Here is a 20,906-nt window from a genome sequence, read left to right on the forward strand (position 1 = left end):
ATTCCACTAACAGAGACAAATAATGCATTCTTCATTTTCCTAATATGCAGCAAAACACTATTGTTTATATACATCTTAAATTCAAGTAAAATCTCAGATAAATACTCCACTTATTACTATAACACCAGTCTCTCCAATTCTCAATTCTCATAGTTAATTTTAATGTATTAAAACATTTCTTAGTTCTTTCATTCAATACTTTTTTCTTTTTTTATTGTTCCCCAAAACACACAGTAATAAATCTAATGCACACAAATCTCATGCAAATCACTGATAAAAAACTTTGAACAGATTAGAATAGCAGTCATGCCATATCCTTTAAAAAATATGTACAGGCTCTTTGAGAAGGCTTGTCAAAGGCTGAAAACAAACAATAAAACTCCATGCATCTCTTATTATTCATTTCAGTTTTCAACCCTGTAATTTAAATATATATATGAAGAAAGAAAAATCACTTACTTGTTCCTTCTATAAGCAGTTCTTGTCCATGGCTACCCAAAAGTGTCCGAGAAAGAAAAGGTGCAAAATCTACAAATATCTCTCGTAGAAGAGGAGCTGCCTTTTCCAAAGCATGTTCAAGCCTCTCTGTAATACTAATAGAAAGATGTTAAGTTACCTGTACTATTCATTAGTATTTATCAGTTTTCTAGTTTTTAAAATGAGTTTTCATAGAACTGTAAAATTATGTGAAAATTTTAAAATTACCTAAAGATTCACTATTGCTATGCACACTATTCCTTCTGCCTGGAATATCCTTTTTTATTCTGTTGTATATTGCCACCCCTAGCCCTCACAAACAACCTGGTTAACAACCACTCCAAACATCAGCTCTTACTGGAAGGCTTAACTGACCAGTAGAGAGCACTTGATTTTAGCCCCATTACAACCTAAACAAACTATCAATCCTTTAACAAATTTTCTATTGACAATTAAAACATGAGCACCTTCAGATCAAGAACTATGCCTTCACTTCTAAGATCTCAGCGGCAGCATATATTACAAACTCAATAATGTTTATAAACTGAAAGAATCAGTCTATATTCTTTTTCACTAACATCTATCTCTATAAACAATTTCTTCCTAATGCAATCTGAACAACTTCTCACTTGCAAATAGTATACTGGCACATTTATGATGATCTCAATTTACTTAATATATCTCTTTGTGACTATATGTACATATATTCTTATATATGTATATACACATAAACCCATATGTATATACACACACAGTTATCCCTCGGTTTTTACAGTAGAATGGTTCCAAGACTCCCTAGAGATACCACAATCTGTGGATGCTGAGGTCCCTTATGTACAAGGCCACAGTATTTGCATATAACCTAGATTTTAAATCATATCTAAATTACCTATAATACCTAATACAATGTAAATACAATGTAAATGCTATATAAATAGTTGCCAATGTCAAACTATCGTGTGTGGAATGGACAGACGACAAGGTCCTACAAACTGTAATGGAAAAGAATATATATATATATATATATATATATATATATATATGTATGGCTGGGTCACTTTGCTGTACAGCAGAAATTAACACAACATTGTACGTCAACTATACTTCAATAAAAATTTTTTTTAATTTTAAAAAAAGAAAACTGCAAAAAAAAGAAACATCAAAAAAATAGTTGCCAGTGTGAGACAAATTTTTGCTTTATGGAACTTTTTGGAAATTTTGTTTTAATATTTTCAATCTGTGGTTGGTTGGATCCATATCCAGCTGTATACATATATATATATATTTAATGAGTTTTAAAAAAAACAAGCCCTCTGCATTTCAGGAAATTCAGTTTCTAGCTTATGAACCAAACATATATATAAACAGCCACTACTTATTTACTATTCCTACAAAGAGTATTTTCTATTCATACAGCCAACAAGAGATGCTACTGAAACTATCAACTGAAGCTGCTGGAAATTTCTGTGCTCAATAACAATCTCTTCCCAGGTACTATCCATAAAACTATTTCTCTCTACTTATCTCATGGATCCTCTTATCCCTGGATGATATCACAACCACAAGCCTACACTTGTAGCACCCAAGTATGTTTATTTTTAAAGTGTTATGCATTTTCCAATTGTAATAAGGCAGATCAAGAACTCTAGCCACAAAGGCCCTAGTGGCGGAATATATCCACAGCCTTCCAAATTAGAATTTGAAACGTATATACCCAATTAAACAAGATAACTGACAGTAAAAATCTATCTATAATTCAGTATCAATATAAACTTCTTATTTCAGCATTTCTAGGGAAGATGAACAATGAATTCCAAATGTTCAATCTACAAACATATGAAACATAAGCCATAAGCTACTAACTACCTGTGAAATTAAATGTTATGCATTCCACACTTATTAATCACAAAAAGCTACTTCTCAGGAATCTTTTACATCTCATAATCTTTAAGAAGGAACTTCGAAAATACTCCCAAGCCTCTAAATGTCATGCATGTTTTTTAAAAAAGAAACAAAGTAAATTTTTCTAAAAATTGTAGCTAGACATTTTTAAGAGTCATCAAAAGGAATAAATCACAAATATCCAAGTTAGTAGCTTGAATACCTCATATTTGAAACTTGGTCTTGTGGAACTGAACCAACTGTTGGAACTGCAGGTAATTTTGCATTAGATGATCTACCACCTACGAAAGAAAAAAAAACATTTAGGGGATTTTCTGTTTTTAGATATAAGAATTCAAACAAAAAAGATATCTTGATAGCAAGTCACCAAAAAACATACTATACTGCATTTTTAAATGCCTATTAATTTGGATAACATTAAAATCTACCAATTAACAAGGGTTTTCTTGAATCATTTAATATATAAATCTCAGTTACCAGTTCAATTATCACACCAAGCAGTCCTTCCACCCATCAGCTGAAAAGGTAATAGAAAAGTAAATTCTGTCTCACTAAATTGGGGTCATGATTCCTTCCATTGAACATCAAGTGGCAACAGAGATTTACAATTAGAAACTTTTCTAATTGAAGCAAAAAACAGAAAAGGCTAATTCCAAATTTAGCTTAAATAGGTATGCCTCATTACCATGAAAACTGTCTTTATTCAGCTACCAAATAACTTCTGCTATACCCTGAATGCTTCTGAGTCTAGTCCAGAAAACATTATGCAATGACCACCTGAGAAAGCTTTCTTAAATGATACAAGCAGAAGATACACTCCCTCATGTGTGTCCTCACTGTAATTAGTAAATAACCTGTTGTTTGCATTTGTCACATTGTATTTCAACTGGTTTTTTCAATGTCCTTTTTCCAGGTATACTAATCTTTTTGAAAGCAGAGATCTCATCTTTTTCACCCATCAATCTCTAGCACCTAGACAAACTGACACAATACAAGGTTCTCAATTTATGTTAATTGCAGAAATGATTCCCTTAATCATTCCATCTCCCATATTTTAGTAGGTCAATCTTCCCACCTGGTATATACTTCCCTCTCTAGTTCCTACAATTTTATGTCCCTATCTTTGTTCAAACTACTTTGTAAAATTAATTTTCACCATGTGATCCTATTTTACTCTCCAATGAACACTCCCAGATATCCTTACTCTTGTATATCTGTATTGTTAAATGCCAACTCACCGTCTTATAGCACAAAATGTTCAAACTACCTTGCCCTATACAAGAGCTACCTCCTTCATGTTTTCAACAAATAACTGTGCTTATAAATTTTACTTGGCAAGAGAAAATAATTACCAGGAAATTAACTCTGACAGAGTCAAAGAATGGATAGGTACAAAAACAACACACATTATGAGAAGTATTGAAAAAGTCTACAAGACTAATTTGGAGGATAATTTACTGAGGCTTGAAGAGTTCTAAAAAGCTCAAGAAAGTAGGGGAAAAATAAAGTTCCCATTTAAGAATCAGGATATATGGGATAGAAAAGCATTCAATTTAAGCTAGGAGTATGACCTGAAGAAACAGAAGAGCCATTTTCTTTCTAAGGACAATAATAGGGAGAAGGAAGAAACGAATGGATACACACACAGTGTCAAATGCCCCTCTCTGACACAGGGACCATAAGAGTCACTGGAATCCAACTGGGATGATATGCTAACAACCTGGACAGTACAGGCAAAGGAGGTGTGCACAACTTGCTTGCAGCTGCAATCCAAGAAGTAAAGTTTCTGTTTCTAAAAGTAGTGTCCTAAGAGGGCACCAAGTTAGTATTAGAGCAGACTGAAATCCCATCACAATTCTATAGAAAGGTAGGCCAAGAAAGGCAGCAAACATATTGAAGCAAATGAAACAAAAATGCAAAGCTTATAGACAAGGAGGGAAGAGGGCCTCAAAGGATTCTGGAACCTATCAGGATGCACTATCAGAGGTCAGATTCTTTTGATCTATTATTAAAACTTCAGGCACGGGTAGCCTGGAAACACCTCAAGCAGACAAAGTGGTGTGAACAGAAAGATAGATAAAAGAAAGGTAGAAGAAGAAATGTTCATCTAGGATGTAGAAAGAAAGATGGTAGAAACAGATGAGAAGGTAGAAAAGGAGCCTCTTTGACATCTGGGAGCTGGCCCTGTAATGTCAACTAGGCCCTGGTGTTGTTAAGAGAGCTGGCTTAGAGCCCACAGCTAGGTCTTGTTATTGTCTCCCTCAATATAAACAATTTCGTAAAACAGCAACATCAGACAAAGCCATGCCATGACCATGATGAATCAACATAAAACAATACCACTCTAATCATGCCCCAACAGACAAAAACATGAACTCCAGCCAAATAACAAAGATGGTCAAACATCCCAAATCTTAATATGAAAGATTGCTGTTTCTTTACAAATTAGAGCTTTAGCCTCATTCAAGGCTTCCATGATTCTAGGTAAGATTTATTAGGATATTTAATTATAGAATTACCCACGTTTTCTTACAGTATCCAATTCAGAAGAAAGTCCCACTTCCTTAACCCCTCCCCCAAAACATCATTTTTTTCTCGTTATTTTTTAATTACACAAAGCTCGAATACATCCATATTTTTAAATTCAGCAGTGTTTTGCCCAAACCCTCCTAGTCCCAGTCCCTCTCCAAAGGCAGTCACTATCAGCAATTTGGAATATATCCTTTCAGACTCTGTTCTTTGCACTTACATGCAAGCTCAAATCCTATAATAAAGCTTTTCTAACACTATTCCTGAGATGCCCCAAGTTTCACTGTGTGCATTCTCCCTCACTGACTTATTCAACCGAAGGTTTACTACTGGGATCTTTGGTTGGAGAATACTGACACAGACTTTACATGAAGTTGGGCAGAGAAAGACAGCAATCATGGGCTTATTTTAAAAGAACCAGAATTTAATAAATCTCTAAGTAAGAATTCTTTTCCAGACAACCTATTTCATCGTGGTAAGATGCACGTTTTCCTACATGGTAACATCTCTCAAATTAATGCATTTTACAAAGGCATCTTAGCAATTGTAGTCAGCCAGAAGTTGAAATCTAATTCTGAGAAAACACAGTGGATAAAATCAGGAACGCAGCAGTAGAATCAAATCTGAAATTTGGTAAATGACTAAAGAAGGAGGAATTGTGTAACTCTTTGAATTCATTATTTTGCCAATGTAAAACCTCAAGATTACATAAACTAAAGGAAAAACAGTTGAATAATTAATATAAATATACTGTCTGAATACAGGTATACCTCAGAGATATGTTGGGTTTGGTTCCAGACCACAACAAAGTGAATATCACAATAAAGCAATTCACACAAATTTTTTGGTTTCCCAATGCATACAAAATCACCTGACAACACAGGGTTGCCACAAATGTTCAATTTCTTAAAACAAACAAACAAAAAACACCGCACTATATCTGCAAAGCACAATACAGTGAAGCACAATAGCTGCATTTTTTAACAAATTGTGTTTTTTACAAATTGAAGGTTTGTGGCAACCCTGCATCAAGCAAGCCTATCGGCGCCATTTGTCCAACAGCATTTGCTCACTTCATGTCTCTGCATCACATTTTGGTGATTCTCACAATATTTCAAACTTTTTCATTATTATTATATTTACTATGGCCATCTGTGATCAGTGATCTTTGATGTTACTACTGCAAAAATACTGACTCACTGAAGGCTCAGATGATGGTTAGCATTTTTTAGTAATAAAGTATTTTTAAATTAAGGTATGCACATGGTATTTTTACACACTTAATAGTCTACAGCATAGTGTAAACAACTTATACATGCACTGGGAAACAGAAAAAAATCATGTGACTCACTTGGTGATAGTCGCATTATTGCAGTGGTCTAGAACCAAAATTCACAATTATCTCCAAGGTATGCCTGTGTATAAAATATATACTCTCATTCACATACATACCTATATATATAGTTGCTAGCTCTGTCCACTGAGAAAACCTGGGAGCAGCAACACCCTAACACCTAATGTCCAGATATTGGCTTCTAAATACTATTCTCCACTAAATAAATAAATCAGAAATAGCTAATTCAATAACTGCGGAAGAAAAGCGAAATGAGTTTGAAACATCTAGTTTTCTTTTGTAGAAAGCAAGGAAATGTCCAAGGAATGATAGGATATGTCATGATGGCACAGAAGCCAACTTCAAGGGACTCCCACCAACCAAAATAGAGACAATTTGAGCATCAAAATAAATAATGATAGTAACTGACTGTAACACATCCAATAAAATAGGAAGCCGTGAGGTCATATCGATATGATAAATTAACAGTCTGGGGAACAGGATATTTAAATAATTTCAAAATACCTCTCCACAAAACACTTATTAATTACAAAAGGGAAAGAATAACTTTACAATATAGAAACCTGGCAGTTATACTTTAATCAAGTGAGGAAAGTGGTCACCATCAGCATTTTGACAATTAAAATTGTGTGCCATGTGATTAGATTCTCTGTCTGTTCCATAATATTCCTACCAAAGAAATATCTGTTTCTAATCATGAGGAAACATCAGACCAACCCAACTTCAGGGATGCTCATTTGAGTTGTTCCCAATTTTTTACAATAAACAATGTTTTGTATATGCTTATAGAAATCTATATACACTCCTTTATATTCCTGAAGTAACTTCCTAGAAGTCAATAGACACACACTTTAAATGTTGATACATATTGCTAAATTACCCTGAAGAAAGAAGAAACAAATTTACACTTCTTTGATTACTAATAAAATTGAACATATTTTCCCAATTTACTGGAAACAAAACAGAAAATATAAATGACTGTTCTGACCTTTTGAGTATTTTCATTAGAATCTTTTTCTTTATGATTTGTAATTATTCATTCTATATAATTATGACAGTTAGCTTTTATCATTCCTTATAAATTCTTCCTAAGTTTGTAATGATTTTTTGCCACAGAGAATTCTATAATCTTCCCTTTAAACCATCTATACCAGCATGATACAGAAAATAGGAATATCACCAAATTTTTAACAGGGTTGTTAGGATATCTAAATTTTAAAATGTAAAGCACCTAAGATAAAGAACATTCTCCAGTGTTACTTTCCCACATTTCTGCAAGGTACTACAGAAAAAAAAAAAAGTCTAGAGCTCTTCTGAGTGATCCTACTATGTATCCGTGATTCATGCTACCCATTTTTAGTAGAGCTTTCTATTTATATATTACTAACTTATTAAATTCCCATAATAAGTATAAAAATTTCCTCCACTTGTCTCAGCCTGAAACCTATTTCTCTTCCTGCTTTCAAAAAGAAATGCCAGGTCATCCAAGACCAGAGCCTTTCTCTTCCACATCTAAAGGAAACCCTGCTAACCTCTCAAGCAACCTCAACCATCAAATTCTCACATAATTTCCATTACCATCTTTTTTAGAAAAGGTGTTCTACACTAGCAGAAAACACTTCCTCATCAGCCACTCACAACTAAAGCATTTTCAAATTGAATTCTAGCTCTATCAGTATCAGGCCAGTTTCTTTGATAACAACTACCCTTAAGAGGTTATAGGGTTGAAATGTTTCGGGAAACAGTAAGGGTTCTGCCATTTACTAGCTGTGTAACCTTGGGCAGAGTTACTTAAGCTCTCTGTGCCTTATTTTCTTCATCTGTAAAATTAACAGCGATACCTACTTCACCAAATTATTTCAAGGATTAACGTAGTTAGAGCCTGTACCACAGTAAACACACAGGGAGTGACAGCTTCCCTTCCTACCCTGCTACTCTAGGATTGCGTTTAAAATATTGTAAGGAAGTTATCATGTTTCCCTTTAGTCTGTACTTCAGGCTGAAAAGACACCCAAATTTTCAACAATTATTCATGACATTAAACATAGGTAACTTAAATGAGATGAAGCTTATAAAGTGCCTTTTTAAAAATTCACCATAAAAACTTAAGAAAGAAACCAAAGGTAAATTCTTTTGAGAAGTCTAGAAACCAATCCTGGATTTAATTTCTATAAAAAGTGGGTTTCTCACAGCTTCATTTATCAGATTGGTAAAAAATAACCCATGGCCATAAACATTTGGTAAACCTAGCCACTGTCCTCTACAGCCTGTCACTGCCTCACACCACTCCCACAATTTTCTAAGGCTCACTTCAGTTTTATCTGGGCACTTTGATTCAACTGCCTCTTTTAACTAAGGCAAAGTTAATTCTGGATATAGATAAACAAAGCCAGGCTCTAATCAGGGGTTTTGTAGATTTAACTGATTAAGAAACAGCAAAGATCTGGGACAACTTGACCTTCCCTGAAACATGCTTGGTCTTTAGGCAGAATGTGATCAATAATCAGCAGTTCTGATTCCAGTTCTCAGCCAAACAGAAGGATCTGGAAATCTGGACTCTTTTATCCCCCACAGGCTTGGTTCCTTGGAGAGAGGGCATTGCAGCAATCTTCCACAATTAACCTCTGCGTAATTACTGAGCCTACCTCTTAGAGTGAGCATATTCCCACAACAGGGTGAACTTATCCACAGTGAATCTCTCTTTTCCTCAACACATTTTCTTCCCCTTCCATTGAGAATTAGAGTTGACTCTTCTTTTTACTGGAATTATAGTTTCTTGCTGACCTTCCACCCATCCTTACCATCCTGCTCAAGCAAGCGCTAATTATACATAAAAACTCTAACAAACTGAATGGAATCCATCCTAATGCGTAGGATTAATTTTAAAATGAAGTTAAAGTATGTACACATTTTTTTGTACTGACAATTTTTAAAGTACATATATCAATTCCCATTTCACCATTAAAAGATTTCCATTTTTGCATTTCTCACAATAAAATTTCAAACTAGAGGGCAAAACAAGGTGAAACTGAAAATTTTTTTCACTCTTCAGTATGTGGTATTTCTGACAGTCAGGACCAACCCTCCTATTCCTACACAACACTCAGTGAAGTACTTCAGAGACCAAATAGTGTTATTACACTCAGTTAATGACACCTGCAATTTTCTAAATTCTTGACAGCAATAAGATCATTGAACCATGGTTGGCTACTGAATTCTATTATCAGTAATTAATGAAGTATTTCTGAGCTTTATTTTTCTAGTGGTAGTTTTTTAAAGACCATATTTTTTACAGTATATCAGATATTTTCTCTAAAAGGCCTAATTGGTATTTTTTCTTGAGCTTTTCTGAAGTTGACAAAAAGGAACACGTAAGGCCCCATCTACTTAAAAAGAGATAGAAGTAATAAATTGCAAGAAAATGTATGAGGTGTCAGACAGTAGTTTAAAACAACATTAGCTTTTACTGCACAAATTGAGACTAATTTTAATGAGCTGAAATATATATATCAAAATTTCAAAAAGTCAAGGAGCATTGGTGGCTCTAAATAAAACAGTAACAAAAATGCTTTCTTGACACTACCCTAGAAATAATGCCCATTTTCAAACCTTAAAAAGACTATAGCAGAAAGGGTTATAAAGTGATCTTTTCAAATCATAAGAAGATACATTACCAACAAAAATAAGTGAATCAACTAGCAACTGTTTTAAGGAAAAAAAAAAATCACATAAAAAATAAACTAAATATATCAGTAATTTCACACCAGGTTGACCTTCATTCCTACCAGACAGAAAAATGTAACTTCCAAATACATTCAGCATTTTTTCAACTCAGATTAAAAATCATAAATCTATGACAAATTTGTTTTTAATCAATTTAACAATAAAAATATTTTCAACAAGTGATCAAACATGTAAATTCAGAAGCTACTTCCAACATATGGAATGGTACTGACTTATCTTTTCCTTATCCTTGCACTGATAAACTGGCTCCTTCAAACTGACAGTCTTCCAGACATTCAAAAGAACAAAAGGGAAAATGTAAATAGATCATCTGTCTAGCATCTATCCAGGGAATAGCTGATTGTTAATTCAAGGTCCCTAAGGGTGTACATAATGTCCTTTGCAAAAAAGTACTATTAATACAAATGCCAATATTTAATCCCTAAACACGGTATTTTTTTAATTGCCCTCTCTCTCCTTTTCTCCCTCTCTTCCTCCCCACCCATTCGAGACCAATTCAGGGAGGGATAGTCTATATACCCAGTTAAAATTCTTCATTAAATAAAAGAAACTTTTATTGAATAAGTAAAGATAAGCCTCTTGGGTCAAAGATTATATAAAGCAAAGAATCAAAATTTTCCTTCAACATTAAAAATAAACATACTAATTTATAATATGCATGGCTCTGATACACAGTAGAGCCTAATACTCTGGTAAGTAGTGTAACTGTTAAATTTTGCAAATTAGCAAACACTCAACACACAAATTACTTAAGAGCAGTCTATTTAGTTCCTTCATTGGGTTAGCTTCAATTTTGTTTTAATCCTTTACGCTTTGCAAATCAAACATATTTGAAAACACCACAGGATATTTGAAAAAAGAGTAACTGCATCTTAACACATATTGTAGTCTGGACAATTAAACCTTTACTAATGAGTCACTAAAATTTACAGCTTTTGATATATTTACTAAAAACTCTATTTTCTCTTTCAGTGTTCTTTATAAACAAATATGCGTACACAAAGGGCAAACCTTGTTTTTTTCTGATGAATCTTTTACCACTTCTCATGAAAGGTTTGCCATTATTATTATATTACACTTGTTTGCTGATAAAATGCTACAAAAGCTAAGAAACATTATTCAAACTAAAATCTGAAATTTGTATGAGTCAAAACTTGAATACTGATCATAGTTTTAATAATGTACACTGTTTTAAAATGTATTTCCAGGGCTTCCCTGGTGGCACAGTGGTTAAGAATCCGCCTGCCAATGCAGGGGACAAGAGGTTCGAGCCTGGGCCCGGGAAGATCTCACATGCGGCAGAGCAACTAATCCCGCGCACCACAACTACTGAGCCTGCGCTCTAGAGCTTACGTGCCACAACTACTGAAGGCAGCGCGCCTAGAGCCCACGCACCACAACAAAGAGTAGCCCCCGCTCACCTCAACTAGAGAAAGCCCACGCACAGCAACAAAGACCCAACGCAACCAAAAATAAAAATAAAAAACAAAATTCTTTAAATAAATAAATAAATAAAAATGTATTTACAAGTCCTTAATTTTTTCACAAAATTATAAAATTATTTGGCTGGTAATGTTTTGACAGAAAAATCTTTGACCTCACATAAGTTGACAAGTTCTCATTCTTTTTCTGGGATCCAGTCCTAGTTTGTCTTTAATTGTGCCCCACGTAAAACACAGAAATCCCATTTTGATATCAAAATTTCCAAACGGTTTAAACTTTTCTGCTACAAAACTCATATTTTATGTTTTCTATTCACATGGTTTCTTCCAAGGAAGTTCCCATTTTTGCTAATGTACTATGTACTATCAAGTATATTTTTTATTAACCGATAATCTATTACTAAATATGAGCAGTTCACTTTTTGTTGCTGACTCACTATAAAATTCAGAACTGAAGTCATCCCAAGACACAAAGGTTTATGGTCCACAGAGACAGACATTAACTGTACTTTCATATAAAGAAAATAATCCAAGATCAAACCAAGAATAATACCTAACTTACCCAGATCTGCAAGAATAAACTGCCCAACTCAGCATGAAATCAAAATAACAATCAATTCATCCACAAATCATTTTTACCAAATCTTGCTTGAACCAGAAGCAGCATAATAAGCTTTGATATACTGTATAGCCTATTTTTTTAATGGCAAATAACTTAAATCAAGAGATCTACCAAAAAGAAAACAAAAATCTATCAGCTAAAAATGTTGACGGCAGAGAGATAACTATTTGTTTGGATTCCAAGTGACAACAGAACAGACTACAAGGGCAACAAGTATGGTAGGCAAAAGCACGAAAAATGAGGCTGTAGGAGAGTAAGAAATAGGATGACTGAAAACACTCAATTGGGTTAGATTTTTTATCAAGGCAGTAATGTTCATGGCAGCAATCAATGGAATGGAAGTAATAAACTAAAATCGAGACACCATATAAGTGACAACAAGAGCCTAGTGACAGAGGAAGAGGAAAGGAAAAGTCAGGTATGGAAATCAAAACAAGTGACAAAAATAAAGACCATCATCACAAGAACAACTTAGAATGACTTAAGTCATTTTTAAAAAGGAACAATTTTTTTTTAAATAAAGGGAGGTAGATAAAGGAAATGAACTACAAATTCTACCCCAAAATGGAAAAAACTGGGAACTATTCGAGAAACACTACCACCACAAATTATACAAAATTTAAATAAGAGGGGGAAAAGGGTATATTATGGGCTGGATACAGGGTTTTGTGGGGTTTTACAAATAAATACGATAGTCTTCAAGATAGCAAATTATTTTGTAATCCTGCATGTGGTTCTTCAGGGTATTTTACATTATAATGAATTTACTGGAAAATATACAAAGGCTTCAGAAAGAAATTTGTTATACTGTTTTATATCAAATATTACTCATATATCAGCTTTCTTTCTGTTTCTTATCTCTTCTGAAGACCGCATGAATTTTTTTTTCTTTCCCTTGTACCAATGTTATTTACTTGTTTAACATTTTTTCTGGCTTTATTGAAATAAGTCAGACAAAGACTGCATGAATTTTGAAAAATATATTTAAAAGCAATCAGAGGATCCTATTTACCTTGCCCCATAAACTAAAATTAAAGGGTAATATATTCAAAATAAGATGATAATATTTTACTCAGTGTACTGTGAACCTTTGAATTTACTACATATGCTCTGGGTAGTTATTAGGAATTCACTATTACTGAATTTAAAAGACAGAAGAAAGTTTCATAGATATTAGTAACATCTGCCTTTTTCCCAACAGGGGCTCGTCTAGAAAAATCACAGTTGATTTTTTTTAAGGCCTTTGGATGGAGGTGGAAGAACAGAAATTTGCAGAGAAAATAAAGAAGAGGAAATTTTGCTGGAGTTCTACACTTACTTTCCTTTATTGTTTCTCACTAAGACAATGAATGATGAAAAACAAAATGTAACAAATATACCACACTATTGCAAGATGTTAACAACAGAGAAATGCAGAGAGGGTGAGGTTGAGAGCATATATGGGAACTCTCTACTTTCCTTTCTATTTTTCTATAACCTAAAACTGACCTAAAATATACGGTCTAGTAATCCTTTAAAATGTTTTAATAAAATAAAAAACAAGGCAGCACAAAACTGTCTACTACCACTGCAGCTTTTGGTTTCCTTGTGGATATTTTTCTTCAACTATTTTTTCCTAATTATAAAAATAATACAGGATTACTGATAAATTTTTGGAAAATATACTAAAATTAAAAATTTTGAAAATCAAAATTTCCATTAATTCAAAGAAATATTCAAGTAACTTCAGAGTACATTTCCTTGCTTTTTCCATGTATGAAAAGTATATACATACTTCACATAGTTATGATTACATAGCATGTAAAGTATTGCATGTAATTTTTTTTTTACTTAACCTACTGTGAGCATTTTCTATTAACACTAAGAAATTTGTAAAGAATTAAATCACATTTAAAACTTTGAAAAACAAGTTTTTGTTAGCACAAGTAAAATAACTACAATGAAAGGAAAAAGAAAACCAGGGAAGACAAAAGAAATTAACAATCCTGGGACATCCCTGGTGGCACAGTGGTTAAGACTCCACACTCCCAATGCAAGGGGCCCAAGTTCAATCCCTGGTCAGGGAATTAGATCCCACATGCATGCCACAACTAAGAGTTCGCATGCCTCAACTAAGGAGCCTGATTGCCACAACTAAACCCCTCAACCAAATAAATTTAAATAAATAAATTTTTTTTTTTTAAATCCTAGTCTTGGGCTTCCCTGGTGGCTCAGTGGTTGAGAGTCTGCCTGCTGATGCAGGAGACACGGGTTCATGCCCCAGTCCGGGAGGATCCCACATGCCACGGAGCGGCTGGGCCTGTGAGCCATGGCCGCTGAGCCTGCGCATCCGGAGCCTGTGCTCCGCAACGGGAGAGGCCACAGCAGTGAGAGACCCGCGTACCACAAAAAAAAAAAAAAAAAAAAAAAATCCTAGTCTTTGTTTCTGAAACATATGATATATAGTACACAGAAAGGAAAAATTAAATGTCCCTGACAACTGGCTAGTAGAAACATCAAGTTAGCAGCAAAACTCTCTGAGATATACTAGTTTAACAAATAAAGGTAGAACACTGGATAGGAGGCTTGAGATGTCTCAAAAGATGAAGGAAAAACATTATTTCTGATTTTAACATAATCCACCTAGTCATTCCTTCAAAATTCCTTTTATTTTTCATTAATCTCATCCTAGAGTAACAAGAAACAATGAATGCTTTGGGGGATTAATTTTTTTTTTTTTAGTTTTTTTTTTAAATGAAATAGCACAACACTTAGAAAAATACTACTTATATAAAATAATATTCCCTTTGTCCTAACTTGGTCTTTTTAATATCACAGTCTTCAAGTTCACCTGCTATTATCAGTGAGCTTCCAATCAACATCTAGGGATTTAGGATCTTGCACCCATACATGTGCACCAAAAGGCTTTTACATTGGGAAAGAATAGAGAGAGAGAGAAAGGGAAAAAATCAAATTGTAGTAAGAGTTATTGAACTACTATGACTAACGCTAGAATGATGACAGACTTGAGGGCAGCATTCCCTTTCCAAGCGTCTAATTCAAAAACTATGCAACAGAAAGCAAAGTACTGGAGACCACATAAACATTTGGCAACTGATAACCAGATTAAAAGACCAAACGTCAGCAAAACTTTCTCATATTAACCACTATCTATACACATCTTCTCAAGTGAAAGGAAAGAAAAAAAGTATTTTAATAAATCTGTCATTCATTCATCTACCCAACCAGCAGCATCCAATTTGTCATACACTACTATGTTTAAGTGGAGAAAGTATTAAAATCCTTGATTTATTTCATATTACTCAAATCTATTCAAAAATCATCAAATAATCAACAACATAACACAAAAGCATAATCATTTAAAATATGCCTAACAAAACTTCTTAACTTAATCAAAAATCCTAAGCTTTGCAATGGGAAAAAGAACTTTTTTGTTGAAATCGCTGATAACAAACTCACCAGGTGATTCTCCCCCCATATCTGAGGCTTGGGCTGAATCTACTGAAGAAACCACACTGACAGCATTGGTAGGTATACTTGTAAGTGTGGAAGGTAAGACTGCTGATTTTTTTGTTGCCACGATGACACTTCTGTAATAAAGAAAGTAAATAAATTTTAAAATACAGAAGATCACTCAAGTTAATTACATGAATTTCAAAACAGAAAATAGGAAACCAACTTCTTTTTCCTAATTTTTTCTTATCTCTATTTTGATGTACAGCTTAGAATACACTCTCAATAAGAAATCTCTTCAGTGGTGTTCACAGTTATTCATACTTCATTTTTTTTTAGAATCGAGACAATGTTCTACAGAAATATAATAATTTTAACATTTCAATTTATATTTACAATATTCTTTAAATTTAAGATCATCTTTAATTATCCACCTTAAAATATAACCAAAGGTATATAGGAAAAAAGGAATTTGGCATTCAAGTGGAAAATTAATTAACTTTTTCTTAACCTCAGAAGTGAAGCAGAAAACTCAACATGTTTCTGTAAGGATTTTAAAGCACCACTAAGTTGAAATGATAAAACCTTAGAAATCTTATAAGGTAAGAAAATGCAGGTATGAACAATTTTTAACATGTATACAACCAAAGTTTTACTTTTTAACTCTTGTAGACTGTCTTATGATAATATTACATAGAAAAAACAATGCATAGGCATAAAACCTAGATGTAAAAATATCAAATAATCAAATTTGTTCATCTTGGGTATTACTCAAACACAGGTATTTACGATATACCAATTTCATTTAAGTGTAATACTTTATACCAAAATAGTAACTAAAAGACCTTAATAGGCATAACTTAAACGGCATTTTTAATTGAAGTTAGCTCCATAAACATGCAAAAACCCAGTTAATGAGGTAAAGAGGACAGCTGATATATAATGCACTCCCACAGCAGTGCTTACTTTTAATTACCTGGTATTAACCATAAGCCTGAAGTCTTCAACATTCAATTTATTTAATCACATCTTTTGTTGACAATATTGTAACTGCAAGCTTCAAGTACTCCCTTAACAGCTTTAAAGTATTCAGTTCCTAAATAAAGTTACTTAGATACTTGATTCCGATATATGTATTCAACAGTGAAAATTATATAATTCCAGTACTTTCAAAATACATTTTGTTTTTATTGTTACATCAAAAAGAGATAATACAAAGTGAAATTGGTTTCGTTTTACCTCAGTGCCTATCATGTGACAGCAAACACTGTTGCCAATTAAATCAAGTTCTCTTGTGCTAGGCATGGCTTATTCAATGTACTTGGGGGTAGCTGGTGTCACATCATTATAAGGGTGACTGCCAATGTTAACTATACACTAAAAAATAGAAGCAACAGCCACCTGAGCCCTCAATCCAAAATGGTGTGCTTCAATCATGGTAGCTTATATCAGATGAAGATTATTGACTTTGGGGGGAGTAGATGACCCCCTCTGCGCACACGTGTGTGTGTGTGTGTGTGTGTGTGTGTGTGTGTGTGTATACACATGTGCTGGTAGCACATTCAGAAAACAATAAAAAATGTAATTTGTATATTACCTACCATGGGGCAAATATTTACAAGCCTATTGTTTAAAAAAATCTCTAGCTACCTATTTCCTAGAAACCTATTTTGAGGAGACCGGGTGGGAAGGAATATGGAGGATTTACTTTGACATTTGTTCACAAAAGAAAGAACTAGCAAGATTTAGTTTACTCATACAATAGGCAAGTACTGATAGGAGCAATAGAAATTAACATTTAGAAAAGTGAAATTGCTTTTTCTATTATTTGAAACTTAAGCCATAAACCTACCCTATGTACCAGCAATTCCACTCTTAGAAATTTACTCCACATAACTGAAGTCCACAAAAAAATAGGTACAATAACATTCAGACAGCTTTACTGATAAGAGCCCCAAAACTGGAAATAGCCCAGAATCCTTTAAGCAGAAAAATGAATACAAATATGGTGGTGTGTTTTTACAATGGAATAATATCCAGCAATAAAAAGATACAAACTACTGATTAACATAACATGTATGAATCTCAAAAGCATTATGTTGAGTGAAGGAAGCTGTATACAGAGGAACATAAATTTTGTATTTCCTTTTACATGAGGTTCTAGAAAAAACAAAACTAATCTATTGTTTAAAAAAAATAGAACAATCATTGCCTGTGGTGGGTGGAGACAGGCATTGGCTAAGAAGGAGCATGAAGGAACTTTCAAGACTGATGATATCTTGATTGGAAATTTAGGTTACACAGGTGTTTAACTTGTCAAAACTCATCAAATGGCACACTTAAAAATTTGTGCCTGTTGTTGTACGTACATTTTACCTTAAAAACAGTATTGATGTCTGGTTAGAGATCTGCGCCTGAAATGTCTGAGTGAAGTGATACGATGTATGCGACTCACTCTGAAGTGCATCAAAAAAATAAGAATGACTGATGAATAGAGAGATGGCTATATGGAGAACTGTATGATGAAGCAAACAGCTAAAGGCTAATTGCAGAATCTCAGTGGTGAGTCTCTGGGTGTTCAGTGTACAATTCTTGCAACTCCTCTATATGTTTGAACATTTTCATAATAAAATGTTGGAAACCTGGTAATAAAAAAAAAAATGTTTACCACAGATGTCCCATAATATGCACAATCTCTATGTGTCCAAGATGGCACAGTTAATAAAAGATAACAAAAGAACTTGACCTCATTTCTATTCCTTTAAACAACTGCCATTAATAATGTTTTCAACCATGAATAATAGCTATACTTTATTTCAGTAAATATTTATTGTCTAATATCTTTCACATATTCTCATTCCTGACACATCTGAAGTGTGGCTTCCTATATGAATTTACATTTAACTAGCACTCCTTACACACTACTGCGATATGCTGTTATGGTTCTTGAACTGAGCATGTACATGCTTTCACAACTCCAGTCCTCTGTATGTGCTATTTCTCTACCAAGACGCCTTCCTCTTAGTCCTGCTTGCCAGCAAACTTCCTTCTCACCTTTCAAAACCTTGCTCAAGAATAAAATATCTAGGAATAAACCTACCTAAGGAGACAAAAGACTTGTATGCAGAAAACTATAAGACACTGATGAAAGAAATTAAAGATGATACAAATAGGTGGAGAAATATACCATGTTCTTGGATTGGAAGAATCAACATAGTGAAAATGACTCTAATACCCAAAGCAATCTACAGATTCAATGCAATCCCTATCAAATTACCACTGGCATTTTTTACAGAACTAGAACAAAGAATTTCACAATTTGTATGGAAACACAAAAGACCCCGAATAGCCAAAGCAATCTTGAGAACAAAAAATGGAACTGGAGGAATCAGGCTCCCTGACTTCAGACTATACTACAAGGCCACAGTAATCAAGACAGTATGGTACTGGCACAAAAACAGAAATATAGATCAATGGAACAGGATAGAAAGCCCAGAGATAAACCCACACACATATGGTCACCTTATCTTTGATAAAGGAGGGAAGGAAACACAGTGGAGAAAAGACAGCCTCTTCAATAAGTGGTGCTGGGAAAACTGGACAGCTACCTGTAGAAGTATGAAATTAGAACACTCCCTAACACCATACACAAAAATAAACTCAAAATGGGTTAAAGACCTACATGTAAGGCCAGACACTATCAAACTCTTAGAGGAAAACATAGGCAGAACACTCTATGACATAAATCACAGCAAGATCCTTTTTGACCCATCTCCTAGAGAAATGGAAATAAAAACAAAAATAAACAAATGGGATCTAATGAAACTTAAAAGCTTTTGCACAGCAAAGGATACCATAAACAAGACCAAAAGACAACCCTCAGAATGGGAGAAAATATTTGCAAATGAAGCAACTGACAAAGGATTAATATCCAAAATTTATAAGCAACTCATACAGCTCAATAACAAAAAAACAAACAACCCAATCCAAAAATGGGCAGAAGAACTAAATAGACATTTCTCCAAAGAAGATATACAGATTGCCAACAAACACATGAAAGAATGCTCAACATCATTAATCATTAGAGAAATGCAAATCAAAACTACAATGAGATATCATCTCACACCGGCCAGATTGGCCATCATCAAAAACTCTAGAAACAATAAATGCTGGAGAGGGTGTGGAGAAAAGGGAACACTCTTGCACTGTTGGTGGGAATGTAAAATGATACAGCCACTATGGAGAACAGCATGGAGGTTCCTTAAAAAACTACAAATAGAACTACCATATGACCCAGCAATCCCACTACTGGGCATATACCCTGAGAAAACCATAATTCAAAAAGAGTCATGTACCAAAATGTTTATTGCAGCTCTATTTACGATAGCCAGGACATGGAAGCAACCTAAGTGTCCATCAACAGATGAATGGGTAAGGAAGATGTGGCACATATATACAATGGAATATTACTCAGCCATAAAAAGAAATGAAACTGAGTTATTTGTAATGAGGTGGATAGACCTGGAATCTGTCATACACAGTGAAGTAAGTCAGAAGGATAAAAACAAATACCGTATGCTAACACATATATATGGAATCTAAAAAAAAAAAAAAATGTCATGAAGAGATTAGTGGTAGGATGGGAATAAAACACAGACCTACTAGAGCATGGACTTAAGGATATGGGGAGGGGGAAGGGTAAGCGGTGACGATGTGAGAGAGTGGCAGGGACATATTCACACTACCAAATGTAAATTAGATAGCTAGTGGGAAGCTGCAGCATAGCACAGGGAGTTCACCTCTGTGCTTTGTGACCACCTAGAGGGGTGGGATAGGGAGGGTGGGAGGGAGGGTGACACAAGAGGGAAGAGTTATGGGAACATATGTATATGTATAACTGATTCACTTTGTTGTAAAGGAGAAACTAACACACTATTGGAAAACAGTTATACTCAAATAAAGATGTTAAAAAAAAAAAAAAAAAAAAAACCTTGCTCAAAGATAAGCCTCCCCAGATTGCCAAGTCAGAGTTCACTATTCTTTGTGCTTCTACATGATCCTATTATATAAACTTAATAAATTATTAATGAATGCTACAATTAAGCACTGACAATATGCCAAGAATTATTACTCAATTCATAGAACAATCCTAACATACAAATTATCTCCATTTAAGAAAATTTAAAAAGTAAACCTCAGAAAGGTAAAGAAAGTTGCCAAGGTAAATGGCAGAACTGTCCCACAATTCTGGGTTTATCTAAACAAGAGCCTCTAATTTGAACTGTTTCCTCATACTGACCTTTACGTTTTACTGAGATATAATTCACATTCCATACAATTTATTCATGTACAGTATACAGTTAAATGGTTTTTAGAATGTTCA

At 34.0% G+C, this 20,906-nt stretch overlaps 1 protein-coding gene across 2 annotated transcripts in view; it reads right to left on the minus strand.

Annotated features, from left to right (window-relative positions):
- The window catches only part of LRBA (LPS responsive beige-like anchor protein), a 721,911-nt gene that overhangs the window by 513,214 nt on the left and 187,791 nt on the right, over window positions 1-20,906 (minus strand). For both annotated transcript variants that reach the window (XM_059066707.2, XM_059066706.2), the window contains exons 30-32: window positions 15,530-15,660; window positions 2,582-2,660; window positions 460-593 (exon numbers count right to left, since the gene is read on the minus strand). In XM_059066707.2, coding sequence (XP_058922690.1) covers window positions 460-593; window positions 2,582-2,660; window positions 15,530-15,660 — 344 coding nt within the window. The remainder of the gene's footprint in view (window positions 1-459; window positions 594-2,581; window positions 2,661-15,529; window positions 15,661-20,906) is intronic.

The sequence above is a fragment of the Kogia breviceps genome, chromosome 6 (genome assembly GCF_026419965.1).
Source record: "Kogia breviceps isolate mKogBre1 chromosome 6, mKogBre1 haplotype 1, whole genome shotgun sequence".
Lineage (NCBI taxonomy): Eukaryota > Metazoa > Chordata > Mammalia > Artiodactyla > Physeteridae > Kogia > Kogia breviceps.